This window comes from Stomoxys calcitrans, chromosome 1 (assembly GCF_963082655.1).
Source record: "Stomoxys calcitrans chromosome 1, idStoCalc2.1, whole genome shotgun sequence".
Lineage (NCBI taxonomy): Eukaryota > Metazoa > Arthropoda > Insecta > Diptera > Muscidae > Stomoxys > Stomoxys calcitrans.
The window spans coordinates 152,294,085-152,315,262 of record NC_081552.1 but is presented as its reverse complement, the minus strand read 5'-3'; the positions used below and the strand labels follow the sequence as shown (position 1 = coordinate 152,315,262).

At 35.8% G+C, this 21,178-nt stretch overlaps 1 protein-coding gene across 1 annotated transcript in view; it reads left to right on the top strand.

Moving 5' to 3' along the window:
* The first annotated feature begins 1,525 nt into the window (after positions 1-1,525).
* Positions 1,526-21,178, top strand: part of LOC106090597 (SEC14-like protein 2) — a 43,894-nt gene continuing 24,241 nt past the window's right edge. The window contains exons 1-2 of the mRNA XM_013256838.2: positions 1,526-1,652; positions 2,215-2,370. Coding sequence (XP_013112292.2) covers positions 2,320-2,370 — 51 coding nt within the window. The 5' untranslated portion in view covers positions 1,526-1,652; positions 2,215-2,319. The remainder of the gene's footprint in view (positions 1,653-2,214; positions 2,371-21,178) is intronic.

Sequence of the window (21,178 nt, the reverse complement as noted above, 5' to 3'; positions counted from 1 at the left end):
AAATGATATATAGATATATGAGAATAGAGTACGTTGCCCATATATTTCCCGGGCTTAGTGTTTGGGGGAGCACCCCAATCATCAAAACACCCCTAAATCGGGCATTTTTACCCACCATGTCAATGTGGAGCTTAAATGAAAGGTATTGGGGGGCAAGAATGGATATCCAAAATACCCCACAAACAGAAAATTTTTAGTGACCATCGCAATATGGGGCTCAAATAAAGGTATTTGGGAGTAGAATACGAATTTGATATCCAACTGTAGGACCATGTATTTAGGGCACCACCCCTTTCCCAAAACACCCCCAAAGAGAAAAAATTTTCAACCATGCCAATATGTGGCTCAAATGAAAGGTATTTGAGATTAGAAAACGAATTTGATAGCCTGTATTGGAGCTATGTGCTTGGGGGACGCCTCATCCTGTAAACTCCTCTTAAGCCAATGGCAATATGGAGTTTAAATAAATGGTATTTGAGAGAAGAGCACGATGCTGATATTTTTCAGGGCCAAGTATCTGAGGGACCACCTCTCCCCCTAAAACACCAATAATTCAAACATCGTGAGAATATCGGGCTCAAATGAAGTATTTTAAGAATGGAGTACACCTTACATCCAAACCTAAATTCGTAGACCAATAAAGATCATATGGGATTCAGATAAAGGAACTTATATTGTTAAACTGTTAGTCAAGCGATATACTATTTTCGTAGCATGGTATTTCTCTAAAAGATCTTTAATTGTCGAAAATAAATATTTCAAGGAAACTTTTGTTCCATATAAAGTAAAAGAAGACGCAGCGGAGCGGGCCCGGGTCAGCTTGTCATGAATAAAAATGAATAAGAAAATGTATCTTAAAATGGAAAAGTCTCAAATTCGAACTTTAAACTAGATTCGTTATAATAATAGCTAGCGAAAATTGAACGTAGCATCAGCCTTAATATAATATTTTGAAAAATTCAGTTTCATTCGCCCATTTTGACTGTAATAGGAACACTCTTCATTTTTCGTTTCGAACTATTCGTAAACGTTGAAGTGAGAGTATTAAATTGTATATTGTACTTATATGGAATTATTGTAAAATTACTAGTTTATAATATCTCAACATTTCCACCAGGAATCGGACTATATTTGGATATTGGCTCCATACAGACCAATCTCACCTATAAATGGCGTATTTATTACCCTACTTTGCTGAAATTTAGTACAGTGATTGGTATTTGTTCCCTAAATGTGCTTCGCGAATAAGGCGCAAATCGGAAGATATTTGGAAAAGGATGTCATACAGATCAATCTCCCGTTTTACGGTATTTGATGAATTTTTACTTGTTTTACATTAGAAGTTGACTTTGTATGTCTATTTATTTCTTTTGCACAAAAAGTTGCTAGTTTTAATGGTTAAAGGAGAACTGATTGGTAACCCTGTTGCTGTCTCATCGTATCTTATCACATGGCCAAGCTCTCAACTGCAAATAGGGTTTGATATTACAGCATTGTTTTCAAATGGCACAACGAAAAAGAGTTTTAATACCACCGAAGCGCCCGCGTTGCGAGCAGTTATTGAAGAGTCGCGAACGTTGGAACAACGTAACAGTCACTAGATTTACCGCAACTAAAACTACTTTCGACACCAACCAAGTGAATTTGAGAGTGTAAGTGTGTTAAGTAAATGAAATCGGCTGAAAAGAAAAATTGAAGGCAAACAGCAAACAGAACGGCGACAAAACAAATTTTCACACACAATTGTTTATTTGTGTATTTATCGATGCTCTTTTTTTTATTAGCATCAACAACTTATCGGCAAACAATTAATCACAATTATTATAAGTGTGAACAAAGTGCCAGCAGTACTTTCTATGTTTTTCGTCGAGTTAAAAGAAAGTTACAAAACGTGACCCATAAACCGTAATCCCAAAGCAAGCAATAGGGGAGTTTGCTACTGGACCAAATATATGTTTTGCAATTAATTCACCACTCTACAAAGATTCGAGACGGACGACTGGAACCAGCTCTTTTGTATCCATGGGATGCCAGAGGGAATAATACATGTGCAATAGTAGATGTCCTAAGTGTTTTTCTCTGTTGTAGATACAAACCCCTATCGATTATTTTGCTTGCTCCCCTTAAGGGAACCAAAAGAAAAACAAAGACCCCCCTCGTCAACAAAGTGTTAACCTAAATTAATCATTTACCATTTATCCATCGATTCATCAGGTGTTAATCTTCGAGTCGACGCTGAAGCAGACCACAACAAAAACAAAAATACCGGTCCAAAGAATAATATTCGTGCGACATAACAACAACATAACGAAATTAAGAATGTCATCATTGCCAGAACTCACCGAAACCCAGAAGGAGACACTTGCTGCCGTAAGTATTGGTTAAATCTCTAAATCACAATATGTAGTCTTTAATTGGAGGTAGGCGTCTCTATCGAGGTTGTAGGTCATTTTAAAGCTCCAACTAGAGAGAGTGTGTGTGTATATGTATACACTAGGTCATGAATTTCGCGATTTCCGAACATATATAAAATGAATTTTTGCTCAGGCAGAAGAAATAGCGTATTTCAAAATTTTAATTTGTAAAGGCGGAAGCTGTATTTAGAATTAACCTTTAAAAACATAATTTTAAAATAACTATCGATTGTGTTGAAGTATATTCAAAAACGATTCTTGGTCGTGAATGAAAATTTAGCATATCACAGCCATAACAAGGACCACTGTCAACAACAGAACCTCCGCAAAAATGTTAGCGAATAAGTACTTTAAAGTGTAAAATTGGTTAAATTACTTGCTATAGCTTATTTAGATAAAAGTCTCAACATTCGTCATCCCTTTCAAATATAATACAAAAAAGTTTGGCGAGGGCGAATCTTACAATCCGTCTGCACATATTGCTGCTGAATTGACAACCAATAGTTGCTACGATACACCCAGAGAAATAAGTTAAATGACATCTGCAAAGATTGACTGCTGATTTTCAATTTCAATCAAATTAATTTTTGGAGGGGAACCATATAAAATGTTTGAACTTCCAAAGGACAATTAAAACATTTGCTGTATATATATACATACATATATATACATACATATACTACATATCATATATATATATATATATATATATATATATATATATATATATATATATATATATATATATATATATATATATATATATATATATATATATATATATATATATATTGTAATTTGTAATTTATTTATTTACACCCGCACAACAAGAATATAAAATTCTTATGATTAAAGTGCGGGTAATATCTCCAACAACTGTACATAGTAAACACTTAAAATTAGTAGAAGAATCTATAGCTATACAATACATCACAGATTTTGAATGAATAACTTACGGAAAAAACTAACAATTGTGGCTTTGTAGATTTGAATTTAAAAGAAAAAAAACAAAAGTGAATTTATCAATTAAAGAGGACTTAGTAGACTTAGTTGATCCGAAAAAAAAAGAAATTAAGGTAAGTATAGAAGAATAAAAATAAATATATAAATGAGTCTTAACATTCATCATCTTAATGCAGTAAAATGTTTCCAAAGTCTGGTTTTAAATGTTGCCGAGTTACTGAGTAATTGCAGATCGTTAGGAAGAGACTTCCAGAGACGTACAGCGAATATGAACATATGCCATTCAGAAACAAGCCTCCGATACATTGTGGGAATGATTTTTTTACCTTTAGTAGATCTGCCGAAATCAATAAATCCATACGGATATTGTGGTGCCTGCGTGTCGATCAGTTTATGCAGGAAAGTATGCGATCTTAGGAACAACAAGTGCTGTAAGGAGACGCCATACAGAGATAAAGAGTATTCAGAGATGGAATCGCGCCGTCTCAAGCCAAATACATAACGAGTAACGCTATTAAAAAAGGTGTTTAGCTTACGTCTACTTACCGAGTCGCAATTAGCAAACGACTCACTGCCGTAGAGAATGCCAGGAACAAGATAAGTCTTTGCCAAGAGAGACCTAACCCGCAGCGGAGTAACCGACTGAGTGGCCCAGAGAGCACGCAATTTTGAGTATCCCTGACCAACGACAGAGTCGATTTGATTACTTCAAGTCAGAGTGCTGTTAATAACAACGCCCAAGTTCTTTGCATGAGGAACGATTTCCAATCTAGAGTCTTTAATGAATATACCGACATCACATGAAAAACGTGACAGCCTGTTTCTGATAACCACACACTTGGACTTTACAGGGTTGAGACACAGGCCATTGGCTTTCGCCCACGTGCTGACTCTTGACAGATCATGATTAAGCAGACGTATGTTTTCAGCAATCTCATCCCTCGGACTGCCGATATATATTTGTACATCGTCAGCGTACATATGTACCCCACAATAAGACAATTGACCCGCCAAGTCGTTACTGTACAATGAAAACAGAAGAGGACCCAGAATTGATCCCTGAGGAACATCTTTTGAAACAAGCAGAGGTGCCGATAGAGAAGACTTATAACTGACGGTCTGAGTGCGGTGTGACAGCTATGACAAAATAAGACGAACGGACGTAGAGGAAAAATTGTAAAGATGTCTCATCTTATCACATAACAAGGAATGATCCACAGTGTCAAATGCCTTAGAATGGTCAAGAAGAACAAGGAAATTTATCTTGTCATTCTCCAAATTGACCCTGATCCTCTCAGTGACCTCTGCCAAGGCAGTTACGCAGCTGTGGTTAGGTCGAAACCCGGACTGTCTCACATATAAAAAAGAGTTCTCGTTGACAAAAGACGACATTTGCAAATACAACAATTTCTCAAAGACCTTTGACAAGTAACAAAGAATCGCAATTGGTCTATATTCCTTGGAATTTTTAGGCAGTGGGATGACTTTGGCATGTTTCCACGCTAATGGAAAGTAACTCGTGGTCAAAATCCTATTGAAAACATAGGTTACATGAGGAATAATAAGGGGGAGCAAGAGTCTTACAAATCTAGGATCAATGCTATCAGATCCGACAGCGTTAGACTTTACAGTCGGGACGGACTCAAGGACATACATACATATAACATTTTTGGAATATTAGACCCACTTTTTTTAAAAGCACAACGGGTATAAGAAATTAAAAAAAAAATATTTTTTTTATACCCTCCACCATATGATGGGGGTATACTAATTTCGTCATTCTGTTTGTAACACCTCGAAATATACGTCTGAGACCCCGTAAAGTATATATATTCTTGATCGTCATGTCATTTTAAGTCGATCTAGCCATGTCCGTCCGTCTGTCTGTCGAAAGCACGCTAACTTTCGAAGAAGTAAAGCTAGCCGCTTGAAATTTTGCACATGTACATTTTGTTAGTGTAGGTCCATTTGGATTGTAAATGGGCCACATTGGTCCATGTTTTGATATAGCTGCCATATAAACCGATCTTGGGTCTTGACTTCTTGAGCTTCTTGAGGGCGCAATTCTTATCCGATTTGACTGAAATTTTGCACGTAGTGTTTTGGTATCACTTCCAACTATGTTAAGTATGATTCAAATCGGTTCATAATCTGGTATAGCTGTCATATAAACCGATCTGGGATCTTGACTTCTGGAGCCAATAGAGAGCAAAATTTTCATGCGATTTGGCAGAAATTTTGCATGAGGTGATTTGTTATGACTTCCAATAACTGTGCTATGTATGACGCAAATCGGTACATTACCTGATATAGCTGTCATATAAACCGATCTGGGATCTTGACTTCTTTAGCCTTTAGAGGGCGCAATTCTCATCCGATTTAGCAGAAATTTTGTTCTTCTCTAATATGGTCTGAATCAGTTTTAATAGTTTGATACAGCTCCCATATAAACCTATCTCCCGATTTTGCCTCTTGAGCCCCTACAAGGCGCAATTCTTATTCCGAATGAACTGAAATATAACACAATGACTTCTACAATGTTCAGCATTCATTTATGGTCCGAATCGGACTATAACTTTATATATTGGGTTGCCGAAAAAGTACTTGCGGATTTTTTAAAAGAAAGTAAATGCATTTTTAATAAAACTTAGAATGAACTTTAATCAAATATACGTTTTTTACACTTTTTTTCTAAAGCAAGCTAAAAGTAACAGCTGATAACTGACAGAAGAAAGAATGCAATTACAGAGTCACAAGCTGTGAAAAAATTTGTCAACGCCGACTATATGAAAAATCCGCAATTACTTTTTGGGCAACCCAATAGCATAAGAATTCTTATTCAATATTCTTTGTTTGCCTAAAAAGAGATACCGCGCAAAGAACTCGACAAATGCGATCCATGGTGGAGGGTATATAGGATTCGGCCCGACCGGACTTAGCACGCTCTTACTTGTGTTTGTTATATGCGTTTTGTCTCTAAACATATATATTGCACACAAGAAACTAGCTCCTTATAGATATACATACAGATAAAAGAAATGGTTTCCTATACATTCACAGAAAAAAGTTTGCTGATAATAGCAAAAACTGTGTGCTGACTATAAGTAGTTGATTTTGCTGCCATTACTGCAGTAGTTCTGCTCCTACAGCAAAATGTTTATGATTTCAAACCAGCAAGCTGCCTGGTAAAAAATCTGTTGTTTGCTGATAATGTCCGCTACTCACTATATGATATTGTTGGGAGGAGAAGAAAAAAAGAATAAAATATATTAAAATGAAATAAAATAAAGTAAAAATAAAATAAAATAAATAGCTGAGTAAAAAACTATATGCCAAATTGAATACAACACAATAAGATACATATATATGTAATACGTTTTATATTTTCTATAACTTGAGTTTCAATGTATGCTCTCAATGCAGAACAATTTGTTTGCTATCTCACTCACAGTTTTTTCCGTTCGTCAGCAATACGTGTTCAGTTTTTTTTAGCAGATTTTGTAGTTAAAACCCTGATTTTATTGGTTAAAACTGCATACCGAAATGTTTGCTAAAAAATCAGTCATATCTGCTTTCCCATTTTCAGCAAACAAACACTGTTGATTTATCAAACTTTTTGGCAATTGTTTCAAGCCACAAAACATCAAAATAATATTTAAAGTTATTTACATAAACCAAAAAACATTCATATGAAAAATTACTTAACCCTGGGTACTGTTATGGCAAGTCTAACAAAACAGCACATTTATTGATTGCATATTAACAAATTTTGATATTATTACTTTTTTCATAACAAAGAAGTTTGAGCTCAGTTCTTTTAATAATTCCCTCTGGTGGTAAAAAATTTATTAAATATTTGCAATATTTAAATCATCGGCCATTATATACTGTTTGAGAACCAACAATGCTTTATAACATTCTTCTTTGTTTTGTTTGTTTGCTGTTTCAGCTATTGGGTTGCCCAAAAAGTAATTGCGGATTTTTCATATAGTCGCCGTTGACAAAGTTTTTCACAGCTAGTGACTCTGTAATTGCATTCTTTCTTCTGTCAGTTATCAGCTGTTACTTTTAGCTTGCTATAGAAAAAAAGTGTAAAAAAAAAATATATTTGATTAAAGTTCATTCTAAATTTTATTAAAAATGCATTTACTTTCTTTTAAAAATCCGCAATTACTTTTTGGGCAACCCAATATAGTTTTATGATCTTATTCGAAGACGTGCACTTGTTCTTCTTTTGTCAATTAATTTTCTTCCAGTACCAACACAAAATTGTTTGTTTATTTTCATTAAGCTCTTCTACCTAAACTCGTGTTGTACTTTTTGTTCAATACATTTTCATAAATCTCTAAATTTCTCATAATTAAAATGTTTTGAAAGGAAATTCTTCAAATTGGAAATTTTAGCTTCGGTGCCTGAAAAAATGTTTTGTGTACGTTTGTTTCCTATAAGAGGTGTTTCTTATATCAAATCATTTTGCAATGAAGTATCTGAGAGAACAGTCGGCGTTTTGAAAACTTTTTTAAAAAAATGTTGTTCTTCAACGCGATCAGTTTTTATCCGCTACAAACTGTATTTGTTTTGCTCGAAATTTTAGAGCAAATATCATTGGGTGTAGCATAGTACCAGATATAGAAAGATATGTTAAACCCAAAAGCTCCGCAGACTGAAATAAACCCTCCTTAGCATAAGTTCTTTCGAATCGGCCACTACTAATCCCTACAGAATTCACTGTACAAATTTCTATAAAATCGATAAAGATCCAGAGTGAATAATCAAAAGCTTGGTCCATTCAAACCAAATGCTCGTTAATTTGCTTGTTTAGTCCAAATGTAGAGACATTTATTTTGTTCTAAATTTATTTTACAATGAATATATTTTCGTTAAATATCATCATTTCGGATGCATAATTGCGCATTAGTTTTCTTGTCTTAATGTATACACTGCAATTTCTTGCCACATGTTTTATTTCGTTTTTTGATCTCATTCCATTCTTGGACCATATTGTTTGTATCTGCAAATATGATGAATTTTTAATGGCGCAAGGCAAAATGAAATTACTTCGTATAATACCAACATCAAGTATGCCCTTTAGCATTGTCATTAGAAAATAATAATTATTTGCATTCTATTACAATATTTTGTAAAGTAACTGGGATATGGACACTCGATTAAGGTAATGACAGCCCTTAATTGCTTGCCTTATGTAAATATTTTTATATGCACAGTAGCAAACTCAGTTGAAGTACAGAAAAACATTGAATAAAACATTGCTTTAAAAACAAAAAATCTGCAGAAGGAAAACAGTAATTTCTTACTAAACGCCAGTTAGGTTAGGGATTTGTGAAAATCTGCATAAAACTCACTTTGTTCCTTTATGGTACCGCAGGAACTCGAGACAGGTAGATTTAAAAAGCGTAATAACTGGCGAACACGCGCACAGCAGATGTTTTACATTATCCTCGAGGTATTCCTCCTTCTGCCCATGCCGGACTTGACGATATTTCAAGCCCGGCATGGGCAGAAGGAGGATTTCTGGATTTCGATCAGTAACTCGGCCTTGTTCTTTGGCGACATTTATGAGGTACTATGCCGTGTTAAAATTTCTCCCCAGAGAGATGTCGCACTGTGGCACGCCGTTCGGACTCGGCTATAAAAAGGAGGCCCCTTATCATTGAGCTTAAAATTTGAATCAAATTGAAGTTTGCCCAAGTTACTTAGTGGAATGTTCATTTGTATTTACAAAATTGCATTTTGTATTTACAAAATTTCTATTCAACTCACAATTCGTTTAAGTCCCTACAAAAAAAAATTCTTTATACAAGTTTTGCCAATTCCTAGACAAAAATCGTTTTTATGTATTTAAAATATTGAAAATCGTTTTCGTAATAAAATTTTAAATCGAATATGGTCATTGACCTTTTCAGAAATAAAATTCTTCCTTATGAAGTTATCTCGAAAATCATACAGTTTTTTAGTATCATTAAGGTCCAAAGTGTGCAAAATATTAACTTACTTCCCTGTTTATATTTACTAGGCAACAGTTTAATTATACTTATGGCATTACTCATTGGTTCTTACTTGTTTCTTTTTTATAAAGAAAATTAATCACGCTTCTCATATCGAGATGTTGTTCAAAAATTATTGTAATTTTATCCGTAATTGGATATTCAAGTTTACTCGTTTTTATGTGTGCTATTTTTGTTTTGTGTTAATAGCCGTAAAAATATCAACCTTAAAGCTAAAATAAGTTGAGGACCTGTTTTACGAATGCGAAATAGACAGTATTGTGCGAAAGTTAACTTTACAACGGGTATAAACCCACAAAATTATTGCAAATAAGAGTTTAGACGATTGATGTTTACCACACTAGCAAAGGTTTTATGTTTTTATTAATAATTATACAGCGTGGATTACTACAATTAATATCTAAATTCTAGCTTTTCTCTATCTGCAAAATAAACTATTTACTAATTTTCACATTTATTCGAATTCTTAAATTCTTTAAATTTGTTTAAATGCATGACTCTGATTTACTATATTTACTAGATATTTCGTCTGCTGTTATTTAAAATCATTAAAAACTATTAAATTCTACATTCCAAAAATTTATTAATGAAAACACATTTCGAACCGAACACTGATTTTGGTAATAAAATTCAATGATTTGCAAGCGTTGCTCGTTAGTAAGTCTATTCATGATGAAATGTCAAAGCATACTGAGCATCTTTCTCTTTGACACCATGTCTGAAATCCCACGTGATCTGTCAAATACTAATGCATGAAAATCCTAACCTCAAAAAAATCACCCTTTACAAGTGAGATAGATGTACACAAAGGTAATCTTCATTGCAAAAGCAGGAAAACCTTACCACGCGAACCTAACCTAAACTAGTCTGTCGTCCTCCATGAAGTATCTAGAGGGGTTGATAGAAACATATCTTAGGCAAAGATCCCTGGAGATCGCCTGTTTGGGCAACAGCATGCATATAGTAAGGGAATATCCACTGAAACAGCCCATCGCGACCTAGTCGGCCACAAAGAGGGTTCTCTCGCTGTCAAGGAATATACAATGGTAGCTTTTCTTGACATTGAATATGCCTTCAGTAATGTAAAACACACGTCAATCATGTAGGAGCTGAAGTTTCTAGGCATCAACACTACCGTAAGAAAGTTTATTTATAACTATTTATTTATGCTAACTAAAAGATGCATTACGACAGGCTTGGGATCCATGGATCTACAAAAATGGGTTTGCAGCGGGACACCTCAATGAGGTGTACTTTGGAATATAGCCATTAACAAAATATTAGTGTCTCTGGAAGAAAAAGGTGTAAAAGTGATCGCATATGCTAATGACGTGGCTGTTGCAGTTAAGGGAAAGTTTCCCGGCACTCTAAGAGATATACTTCAGGAAGCTCTACGTGCAACAGTAAAGTGGGCTACCAAAAGTGGTCAAAGCGTAAATCCATCTAAGATGGAAGTTGTCCTTTTCAGAAGGAGATATAACTCTCCCACAGTTGCACCTATCTCCTGGGTGTTATGCTGGATAGGAAATTTAACTTCAATGAAATATTTTGAAAAGGGCAAGAAAGTCAACTCTTGGCCTATACACCTGCAAGAGAGCCATTGGCAAAAGTTGGGGGCTTAAACCGCGCGTCATGCACTAGTTGCATACTGCAATTGTCAGACCTATAATGATATATGGTTTTGTAGCCCGGTAGACGGCGATTCAAAAGTCCACCTCCTGCTCAATGCCGGATCCAAAGGATGGCTTGTTTGTGCATCACAGGACTACGCCATCTGATGCACTGAATTCAACGCTACACCTATTGCCTCCGGACATGTGGCTAGGCAAATTATAATGTCATAACGACGACTGGCATTAATATATTCACAGACAGCAATGCAGCCATTAAATCTCTTGGGAACATATTTATGAATTCAAAAACCACCCTAGACATGTTGCAAATCTCTCAACTAGATAGGTGAACAGTTAAAAATTTACCTGTTCTGGGTGCCGGGTCACAAATATATCCGATGGAATTATAGAGCAGACGAGCTTGTAAGATTAGGAACTACCTTACACATTCAAAGGGAACTGGAGTTTGTGAGTATGCCTCTAGCTACATGTAATCTTAGTCTTCAGGAAAAGGCCCAAAGGCCGACGAATGACAAAGGGTGGGTTGTGAACATTCCAACCGCATTGCTGTCGCTGGCAGGTCACTATCTGATCCGTAAACATGCTGACAGATGGAAGGAAGATGGAAGAAGAGACTATAGAACATCTGGTTTGTGTGTGTTCCGCACCGGCAGTCGGAAGGAGTTTCACTTTCTCATTTTTTTGTCAACTCGTCTGATTTAGCGGCTGTGAACATTCCCAAGTTGTTGGGCTTTTTAAGGCGATCTTGATGGTTCAACAGTAGGAATTACAAGGCATCTTCCTTCTCCTGTTCCTGTAGTGGCACAAAGGATGGCAGGTTGCCACTTAAACCTAACCTAACCACACCCCTTATCCGCTTCGCTACCCCCTTTTTAGAAGGTACGGCTTTTCAAAAATGTTTTATTGGGCGATTTTGAAGGGCTTTGCACAATCCAAAAAGAAATTAATGATTTTGGGCTTCTAAGTACCTAGCTGTGCATATAAAAAATCATCAGAAGTCTGGCTTAATCCCTTAAAAAGTGCAATTTCGTACTTTTTACTACGAACTACTAGGAAGTTCAGAAAAACCTTTTAGTCACCCAATATGTACTGCCAACTCGTAACTCTATCGCAATTTTAAGAGCCGTAGCTTAATCAGTAAAGAAAGTACCTTTTTGTTCGTTTAAGTACCTAAACCTATCAATTGTATATTTTTGTTCGCCCAATATATACTGTCAAGGCATAACTGCATCCCAAGTTTGAGAGCTGTAACTTAAACCGGTGGATCGGTTTATATACAGGGCTACATCTATTGATTGACGTACCTCACATTCAAATTTCAGCCCAATCCCATAAACATGGTAGGACATCTAGGGGCTCAAGAAGTCGAATCGAAGGACCTCTTTATGTGGGAGCTTTATCCAAATCTGAAGTGTTTTGACCCTTTTGCAATTCAAAACGACCTACATCAATAAGAAGTATCTGAGCAAAATGTGATGCAAAACTGCAAATTTTGCAATGAATATTCCATTAAGAAACAGCGGGGATAAATTTCTCATATCAATGAGTACTGTTTCATACAATTTTTATTGCCAAGTTCGAACTGCTTGCAGCAGAGTTTCTCTCGTTTTATTTAATAATTTTTACGAATTTAAATTATCTTCAAAGCTGCAAGTTATACGATGTACCATTTTACTAAAAAGAAATTAACACGCATAAATTTCAGCCGTATTGAACTTTGGATACCTACCAGTGGTCAACCTCGACGAAAAATAGCCTGATGTTATCAGCAACCACTGTCTGCTGATATTGTATAGAAAAATAAAACATTTTGATCTCCTAAACATAACATTGATTATTGTACTTAAATTTTATGATTTTTTTAATATCAAATTGTAGAAAATGGGAAAATATGCCCTTTAGGATAAGATGAAACTGTGTTATGATGGTTGACCTTTTTATATAAAACTTTTTTGGTTTGTTCTGCTCGAGGTCATGAAAACAATACTGATTTTATTGCTGTGAAAATTGTTTTATTATTAAAAAATCCAATATTTCGAAAGACGGCACTTGCCTCTCATTGCAGCTTGACAGGACACATTCCAAACCTTAAGGACGTAGAAATTTTGTCACAAGAAAACTATTAAAAACGTAGATACATGTTGGAAATGTTACATATAATTAACACTTCTTCTGACAAACGGATAAACTTTACAGGGAACACAGACCACTGTGCGCAGATTTATAGGAGTTTGATACGTAGGTATATGCAATAGCGAGAGAGAGCTTTAGTATAATTTGTACATTGTTAGAAGAAAGACCTTTGAAATTTTTAAGAATAATGTAATTATTAAAAAAAAAAGAAAAATATTTGTTTTTGGTTTTGTATATTAATGTATAAAAATTTCAGTGAAATTCCCTGGGGAAGAAACCCGGTGGTTTTTGAAATATTGTATTTTTCAATTTTCAAAAACAATAACATCAGTTTTTTAACAATTGTTTTCATGACCTCGAGCCGAACAAACCAAAAAAGTATGAGATGAAACATTGAACAAATGTTTAATTGTTTATGCAGTTTTTAGGCCATTTGTTACTTTTTACCGTACGAAAACAGCAGAAAGTGGTTGCTGTTTTAGCAAAAAAAAAAAATTGCTGCTGTCCCATTTCCAGCAGACTTTCTGTTGATGCTGCAATCATTTTTGCTGTCTTTCTCTGAGTCCACTACTTTGGAACTATAATATTCACATTTCTCAAAGATTTGTCAATCAAAACGGTTTACTTTCAGGTCTCCGTATATATACAGATACTCACTAAATCAAACAACGCCGTTATCAGGCCATGAATAGTTTTTTTTGGGCCCAATATCGGGAGATCGGTCTATCTGGCTGTTTCGGTTTGGTCCATGGCGGGGTACTATAACAAACATGTAAATATATTACTAAAATATAAAATTTCCCATGAACTTTGATTTTGTTTTGAGATGTACATTTTTTGTTTATTGGCATAAGTTTGATTTGATTTGAAGTTTTTTTAATGGCTGTTCAACAAGACAAAGTCTTTTAAATTACAGTACAGGTTTATAATTGTAGTAATATCTTAATCTAGGGCATTTTATATCATGCAAAATGTACATAACCTTTAAAAAAGATACATTAACCTATATAAACCAGGAAATTTTTACAATCATGATTGAATAGAATTATGAAAAATTTCTCAAAGAGAAAATTTGGTATTAAAAAATATAATACTTTGGTAAAGATAATTTGGTTTGCATTATCACTAAATCCTGTGCAGAATTTGCAAGGCTTTCATGTTGTTAAAAGAATTCAGACTGATTCCGTAGAAGCAATTTGCAAGATGGGAAATATGCTGTGTCCTACCCAAGCCATCAACATGCCGTACAATTCATTTTTATGACTCTGCGAGCAAAAATTTGTAGACCCGATTAATCATTTAGCTCAATGATAAGAGAAGATTTTACTCGCCTGGTTACCTCATGAATGTCACCAGATTTGACTTGATAGAATTCAAAATGCAGTATGTGATCTTTGTCTATATTTTTATGGACGAATTTGAATCTCATGTTATATTTACAATACAGTAAGAATTTTTTTTTCTCATTCCTCGGAGCCGTTCAAATACAAACTTTTCAATCGCGTAGTTTCATTTAAGTTTGAAAGCTTTTGTTAAACGTTTGCTTTGTACTTGATGGAATACATTCTTATTGAATATTAATACTCACATGTCATTGATTGTATTGATCCGATGCATATCTAACCAAGCATTTAATTATCATATTTGTAATGGAAAGTAGACGTGATGTAATTATACATGTCATCGGTCTTAAGCTTTTGGAGGTGTTTACAAATAGTCTTAGGTTAAAATCTTTAAAATAAAATGAAACCCGAAAAAAATAAAAAGAAAAACTAAAATCAACTGATTTTGGTTTTTAAGAATTCTTGGTCTATTGAAAAAAGAAAAGCGGATAAAATTGCCCATTTCGTGAGCATTTAATTACATTTCCAATTAAAATTGTACGAAATTTATTCTGATGCAGCGACATGTCGCTACTATTTTGCTCCTAGAACTCAGTACCACTTTTTGTAGTGCGTTTTGAAAGTTGTTCGTGTGAAAAGTCAAAATCAGTACTGGGCTTTAGGGCGGTATGTGCCTTAAACGATAAGAAACGCCATAAGCGACATAAGCGAACTTTTCGATTTGTTTTGTGTTACAGGGCGAGGGCATTAGACCTAAATTTGTACAAAAATCCAATAGCAGCTGATGATTTTTTATATGGTAGATCTGAGAAATCCAAATCAAATTATTGGGTAAAGTAAATATTTTTAAACCGATCGACCCAGTTATACTTGTTTCATTGACATTAATATGTATTATAAATGAATGTATATTAAGTACACAATCATGAAGAGCACCATTAATTACGGGAGCGAAAAACGTTTTGCTTTACCAACATCGATACATATCAGTCTGTTAGCAAGTTCATACAGAACAAACAACAGTTCCGAAGTCTACTGAATAAACGAATGTTTTGAAATTGTTTTATCAGGATGGTTGTCCGATGATGATGATTGTCCATTTATTGTCCGATGTCGCCGAAATTTGGGACAGTGAGTTGTGTTAGGCCCTTCGACATTCTTCTTCATAAAGGGCGCATTTACATTCCGATTTCGCTGAAATTTGACACAGTGACTTATGTTAGGCTTTTCGACATCCGTGTCCTATATCTTTCAGATCGGTTTATTTTTAGATATAGCTACCAAAGAGACCAATATTTTGTTCTACACAATTGAACAATGACTTATACTTAATAGTATTTGGTCCAAATCGGAACATATTTCGATATAGCTGTTATGGGGCATAAGGTATGCTTTTTTCACCGGAATGCATTGCCCGGCCGAACTTAACGCCTTCTTACTTGTTTTTATACCCACCACCGAAGGATGGGGGTATATCTTTATTTTGCCATTCCGTTTGCAACACATGGAAATATCCATTTCCGACCCTATAAAGTATATATATTCTTTATCAGCGTAAAAATCTAAGACGATCTAGACATGTTCGTCCGTCTGTCTGTTGAAATCACGCTACAGTCTTAAAAATTGAGATATTGAGCTGAAATTTTCCACAGATTCCTTTTTTGTCCATAAGCAGGTTAAGTTCGAAGATGGGCTATATCGGACTATATCTTGATATAGCCCCCATATAGACCGATCCGCCGATTTAGGGTCTTAGGCCCATAAAAGCCACATTTATTATCCGATTTTGCTGAAATTTGGGACAGTGAGTTGTGTTAGGCACTTCGAAATCCTTCGTCAATTTGGCCCAGATTTGGATATAGCTGCCATATAGACCGATCCTCCGATTTAGGGTCTTAGGCCCATAGCCAAAGCCACATTTATTATCCGATTTTGCTAAAATTTGGGACAGTGAGTTGTGTTCGTTCCTTCGTCTATTTGGCTCAGATCGGTCAAGATTTGTATATATCTGCCATATAGACCGATCCTCCGATTTGGGGTCTAAGGCCCATAAAAGCCACATTTATTATTCGATTTTGCTGAAATTTGGGACAGTGAGTTGTGTTATATCCTTCGACATCCTTCGTCGATTTAAGGCCCATAAAAACGCATTTATTGTTCGATGTTGCCGAAATTCGGAACAGTGAGTTAAGTTAAGCCCCTTGACATACGTCTGCATTATGGCACGGATCGGTCCAGATTTGTATATAGCTGCCTATAGATCGATCTCTCGGTTTTAGGTTTTTGGGCCATAAAACAGCGCAGATATTGTCCGATATCGCCGCAATTTGGAACAGTGAGTTGTGTTAGGCCCTTCGACATTCTTCTTCAATTTTACTCAGATCGGTCCAGAGTTGGATATAGCTGCCATATAGACCGATCTCTCGATTTAAAGTTTTGGGCCCATAAAAGGCACATTTATTTTCCGCTGATGTAGAAATTTGGGACAGAGTGTTAAGTTAAGCCACTCCACATATATCTGCAATTCGGTCTAGATCGATCAAGATCTGCATATTGCTGCCATATAGACCGATATCTCGATTTAAAGTCTTGGCCCGATAAAAGGCGCATTTATAATCCGATTTAACTGAAATGATATAGCTACTAAAAAGACCAATATTTTGGTATACACAATTGAACAGTGACTTGTACTTATTAGTATTTGGTCCAAATCGGACCATATTTCCGTATAACTGCTATGGAACATAATGTATGCAATTTTCACCGGATTTTGATGAAACGTGGTTTACGTTTATACCCGAGGTGGTGGGTATCCAAAAGTCGGCCCGGCCGAACTTAACGCCTTCTTACTTGTTTTTATTATTTTGGTTATGCTAATTGGTAATACCACGTTTACACTAGAGCCTAAATCCACTTGAATTGAGATAATCTCCCAAATGATTGGCATTTGTCAACAGGGATGTTTTTGACAGCGTTTTTATTGTGATCTGCATTTTATTGTGTTCGGCATATATATGGTGGCTAGCAATTAAATTGGCGAAATGATATTTTAAATATTTGACTAAAATTGTTTATAATTTCAATAAGAAATTGTCAGATGTTGAGAAAAAATACTACCCACAACTGCCGATAATAACCGGTATTCAATACAACGCAGTGTTGCATTTGAATTTCGAAGGAGATTTGCTACGAATCTTCTCAAATAAGTAGATTTGCCCATACTGAAAATGTATGGGAAACCTCGTTGGAAAACACAAGATTTCCGAAATCTCGTCGCAAATCTAGATTTGCTCCAAGTTTAAACATGGTTTAAGCTTCTAAATCTACACGTTGTAAATTTTGCTTGATTTTAACGGACGTTAAATTGAATTGAAATTATTCAGGATATCAGCCCAATAATTCGACTGCCTTATCCAATGATGGAAGGAATCATTCATGTATTTGGTAAAAATAATTCTGTAATAAGAATTGTATTACAAGCCAACTTAATCTTCTTTACTCTAAACGTGATTTTAATACTCTTGGCATCAATAGATTCTTGTTGTTTATATGGCGTCTGGGTGTTTGACTAAAAACCGGTTCAATTACTGTATTTAGAATCGTAAATTCAACTTGTCCTTAATGTATTCACACTTGAAACGCAATTTACATACATACACCCGATACTACATGCATATATTTTTCAGCAGATACGATTACTTTTTAACTCTTCAAAACTTGTTTTCAAACATTTATTTTAGAAAAATTAAATAAATGCAAAATAAAACAATAGGGAATATTAAACTGGTATTCAATTGCAAACTCGAACTTGGCTCCAAAATTTGTTTTTTTTTTTTTTTTTGCATGAAAGGACAGAAATCTGATACACGTCTATACTAATTTTGGAATTCTTCCAAAGAGGTTAACGTTCCTGCAAAACATTTAAAGTAAAAACGTAGGGCTAAATTTGAGAAAGCCTACAAAGGAATATGAAAAGGTGAAGGGTCAAGGGTTGGGGAATAATATTTTCATACAGCGACCTACAAAAATGCTTCTATCAGTGCAATATATATTTTCAAATTTTGGTTCGATATTATTTTGAAATCCTTGTCTTGTAAGTTAGTTTCAGTAGCTGAAGAATCAAAAAAAGCAAGGAGCCATACTCAAGGTTTCGGGGAATGGAAGACACATAGCCTATATTCTTGCAAAGATAAGTGTAAATGTTTTCTTCCTCCGTTGCTAAGCACTGAACACTGAGTAGTAGCCAGCCTTGAAACTAATAAGTCCCATTACTGGCTGGCTTCACTTTAGGCACAAGATTTAGAGATGTCACATTCATGCCTTAAGTTTCTGGTTGAAGCCCGTTTTGCAGGGAAAAAGAGCCTCAGTGTAGGAAGTGATGCTAATGCACATCACCAGATATGGGGAAGTTCGGATATCAACATAAGGGATGAGCTGCTTATTGAATATATTATAAGTTGCAATCTGGCGATTTGTAATAAAGGAAATAAACCGACCTTTTTTTAGTAGGAACAGGCAGGTGGTACTAGAAGTCACCTCTGTATAAAATTTATATAAGGGGAAGGATATGCGATTGGGAAGTGTTGAATGAGCACAGCTTCTCTGATCATCGTTATATTAGTTTCACCCTTGACGAAAATACTACAGAAGTGGTCGCTCGGCTTAACAGAAAAAAGGCGGATTGGGATAAATTTCGGCACACATTCTGCACGACTATCCCTTCTAGACCTGAAAAGGAAGTGAAAACTGCGTAGGACATAGACATGATGGTCATGCGGATCACGAAGGGTCTGAATGACTCGCTTGTGTCAGCATGTCCTAGTGCCAAGCCGAAAGGCAAACAGCGACTGCCATGGTGGACCCCAGAACTGGATGGTCTAAGGACGTTCTGCAGAAAACTCTTCAACAGAGTGAAAACCACAAGAGCACCACACGATTGGGACGTATATAAGGCTGAGCTAAGAAAATACAAGGGCAAGTTGCGAAAAGAAAGAATTCTGCAGCTCCGTGGATACATCTGAGGCCACTAGAACTACTCGTTGATACACATTTCCCGAAAACTGTTCAACATACAACGTTGAGTCAAAAGAAGTTGTCACTGATACGTATTTGTCAGAGGTGGTTGGGGAAATTGTGTCTGAATCGAAAATCCTTTAGTCGATAAAAAGTTTTGACTCCTTTAAATCACCGATTGAAATACAACTATGTCCGATAGACTGGCTCCCTAAGATATACTCAGTTTGTTCCAGCATGGCGTTTACACTTGTGGGATAAAGGGACACAAAGGTCATTTTCATTCCAAAAGCATGAGAACCTTACCACACGAACCTAACCTAACATGTCTGTTGTGCTGATAAAAACATATCTTACGGTAAAGATGCCTTAATATCACCTGTCGTCTCGGCAGCAGCATGCATATAGTAAATGCTTGTCCACTGAAACAGCGCCTTACGACCTAGTCGCCTACATAGAAGGTTTTTTCGCTGTCAAGGAATACGCAATGGTAGCATTTCTTGACATTGAATATGCTTTCAATAATATAAAGCAGACGTCAGTCATGAAGGAGCTAGAGTTTCTAGGCACTAACACTACCGTAAGAAAGTTTAATAATAACTTACTTACTAATATATACATTACGGCAGGCCTGGGATCTGTGCATCTAAAAAAGGGGGTTGGCAGCGGAACACCTCAAGGAGGTAAACTGTCTCCTCTGCTTTGGAATATAGCCATTAACAATATATTATTGTCTCTGGAAGAAAAATTGTAAAAGTGGTCGCGTATGTTGATGACGTGGCAATTGTGGTTAGGGGGAAGTTTCCAAGCACTTTTAGAGATATAGGTCAGGAAGCTGTATATACGACGGCGAAGTGGGCTACGAAAAGTGGTCTAGTCGTAAATACGTTCAAAACAGAAGTAGTCCCTTTCAGCAGGAGATAAAAGTTTCCTAAAGAGGCACGTGTTTCCTTGGGAGGAGAGAATGTTCCATATACTGAGAGCGCAAAATACCTGAGCGTTTTACTGGACAGGAAATAGGACTTCAAATCTAAGATTTTCGAAAGGGCAAGAAGGGCATCTCTTGCCCTATACATCTGCAAGAGAGCTTTTGGCAAAAGTTGGGGATTTAAATCTCGTATCATGCACTGAGTATATACTAAAGTTGTCAGACCTATAATGCTATACGGGGTGCACCGCGCCAAAGGATGGCTTGTTTGTAAATCACAGCCGACACCATCTGATGCACTGAATGTAATGCTACACCTTATGCCTCTGAGGTGAGTGAGGCTTAGGAAGCTTTTCCTTTGGTCATGCGACACCTACGGACAATGTGTTATCCTTGATACAATGGCCGATTTCCCAGGCAGTGTGGATTACACATTCACTGCGCCGCTCTTTGATAAAAAGCACTGTATTGTAAAGTACTTGATAGAACCCATTTAAACTATAATATACCTGGTAAAAGAATTTACATAGACTTCTATACGGATGGTTCCAAACTACACAATCAGGAGGGCTTTGTGGTGTACTCTAAAGATCTAGATCTGGTCATATCGAGAAGGTTACCCGACCAATGCAATGTGTATTAAGCAAAGATCCTTGCAATTAAAGAACCTGAATAGTGGCTTTGATATAGTGGCATAAAGACGATTGCCATAAATATTTTCTCT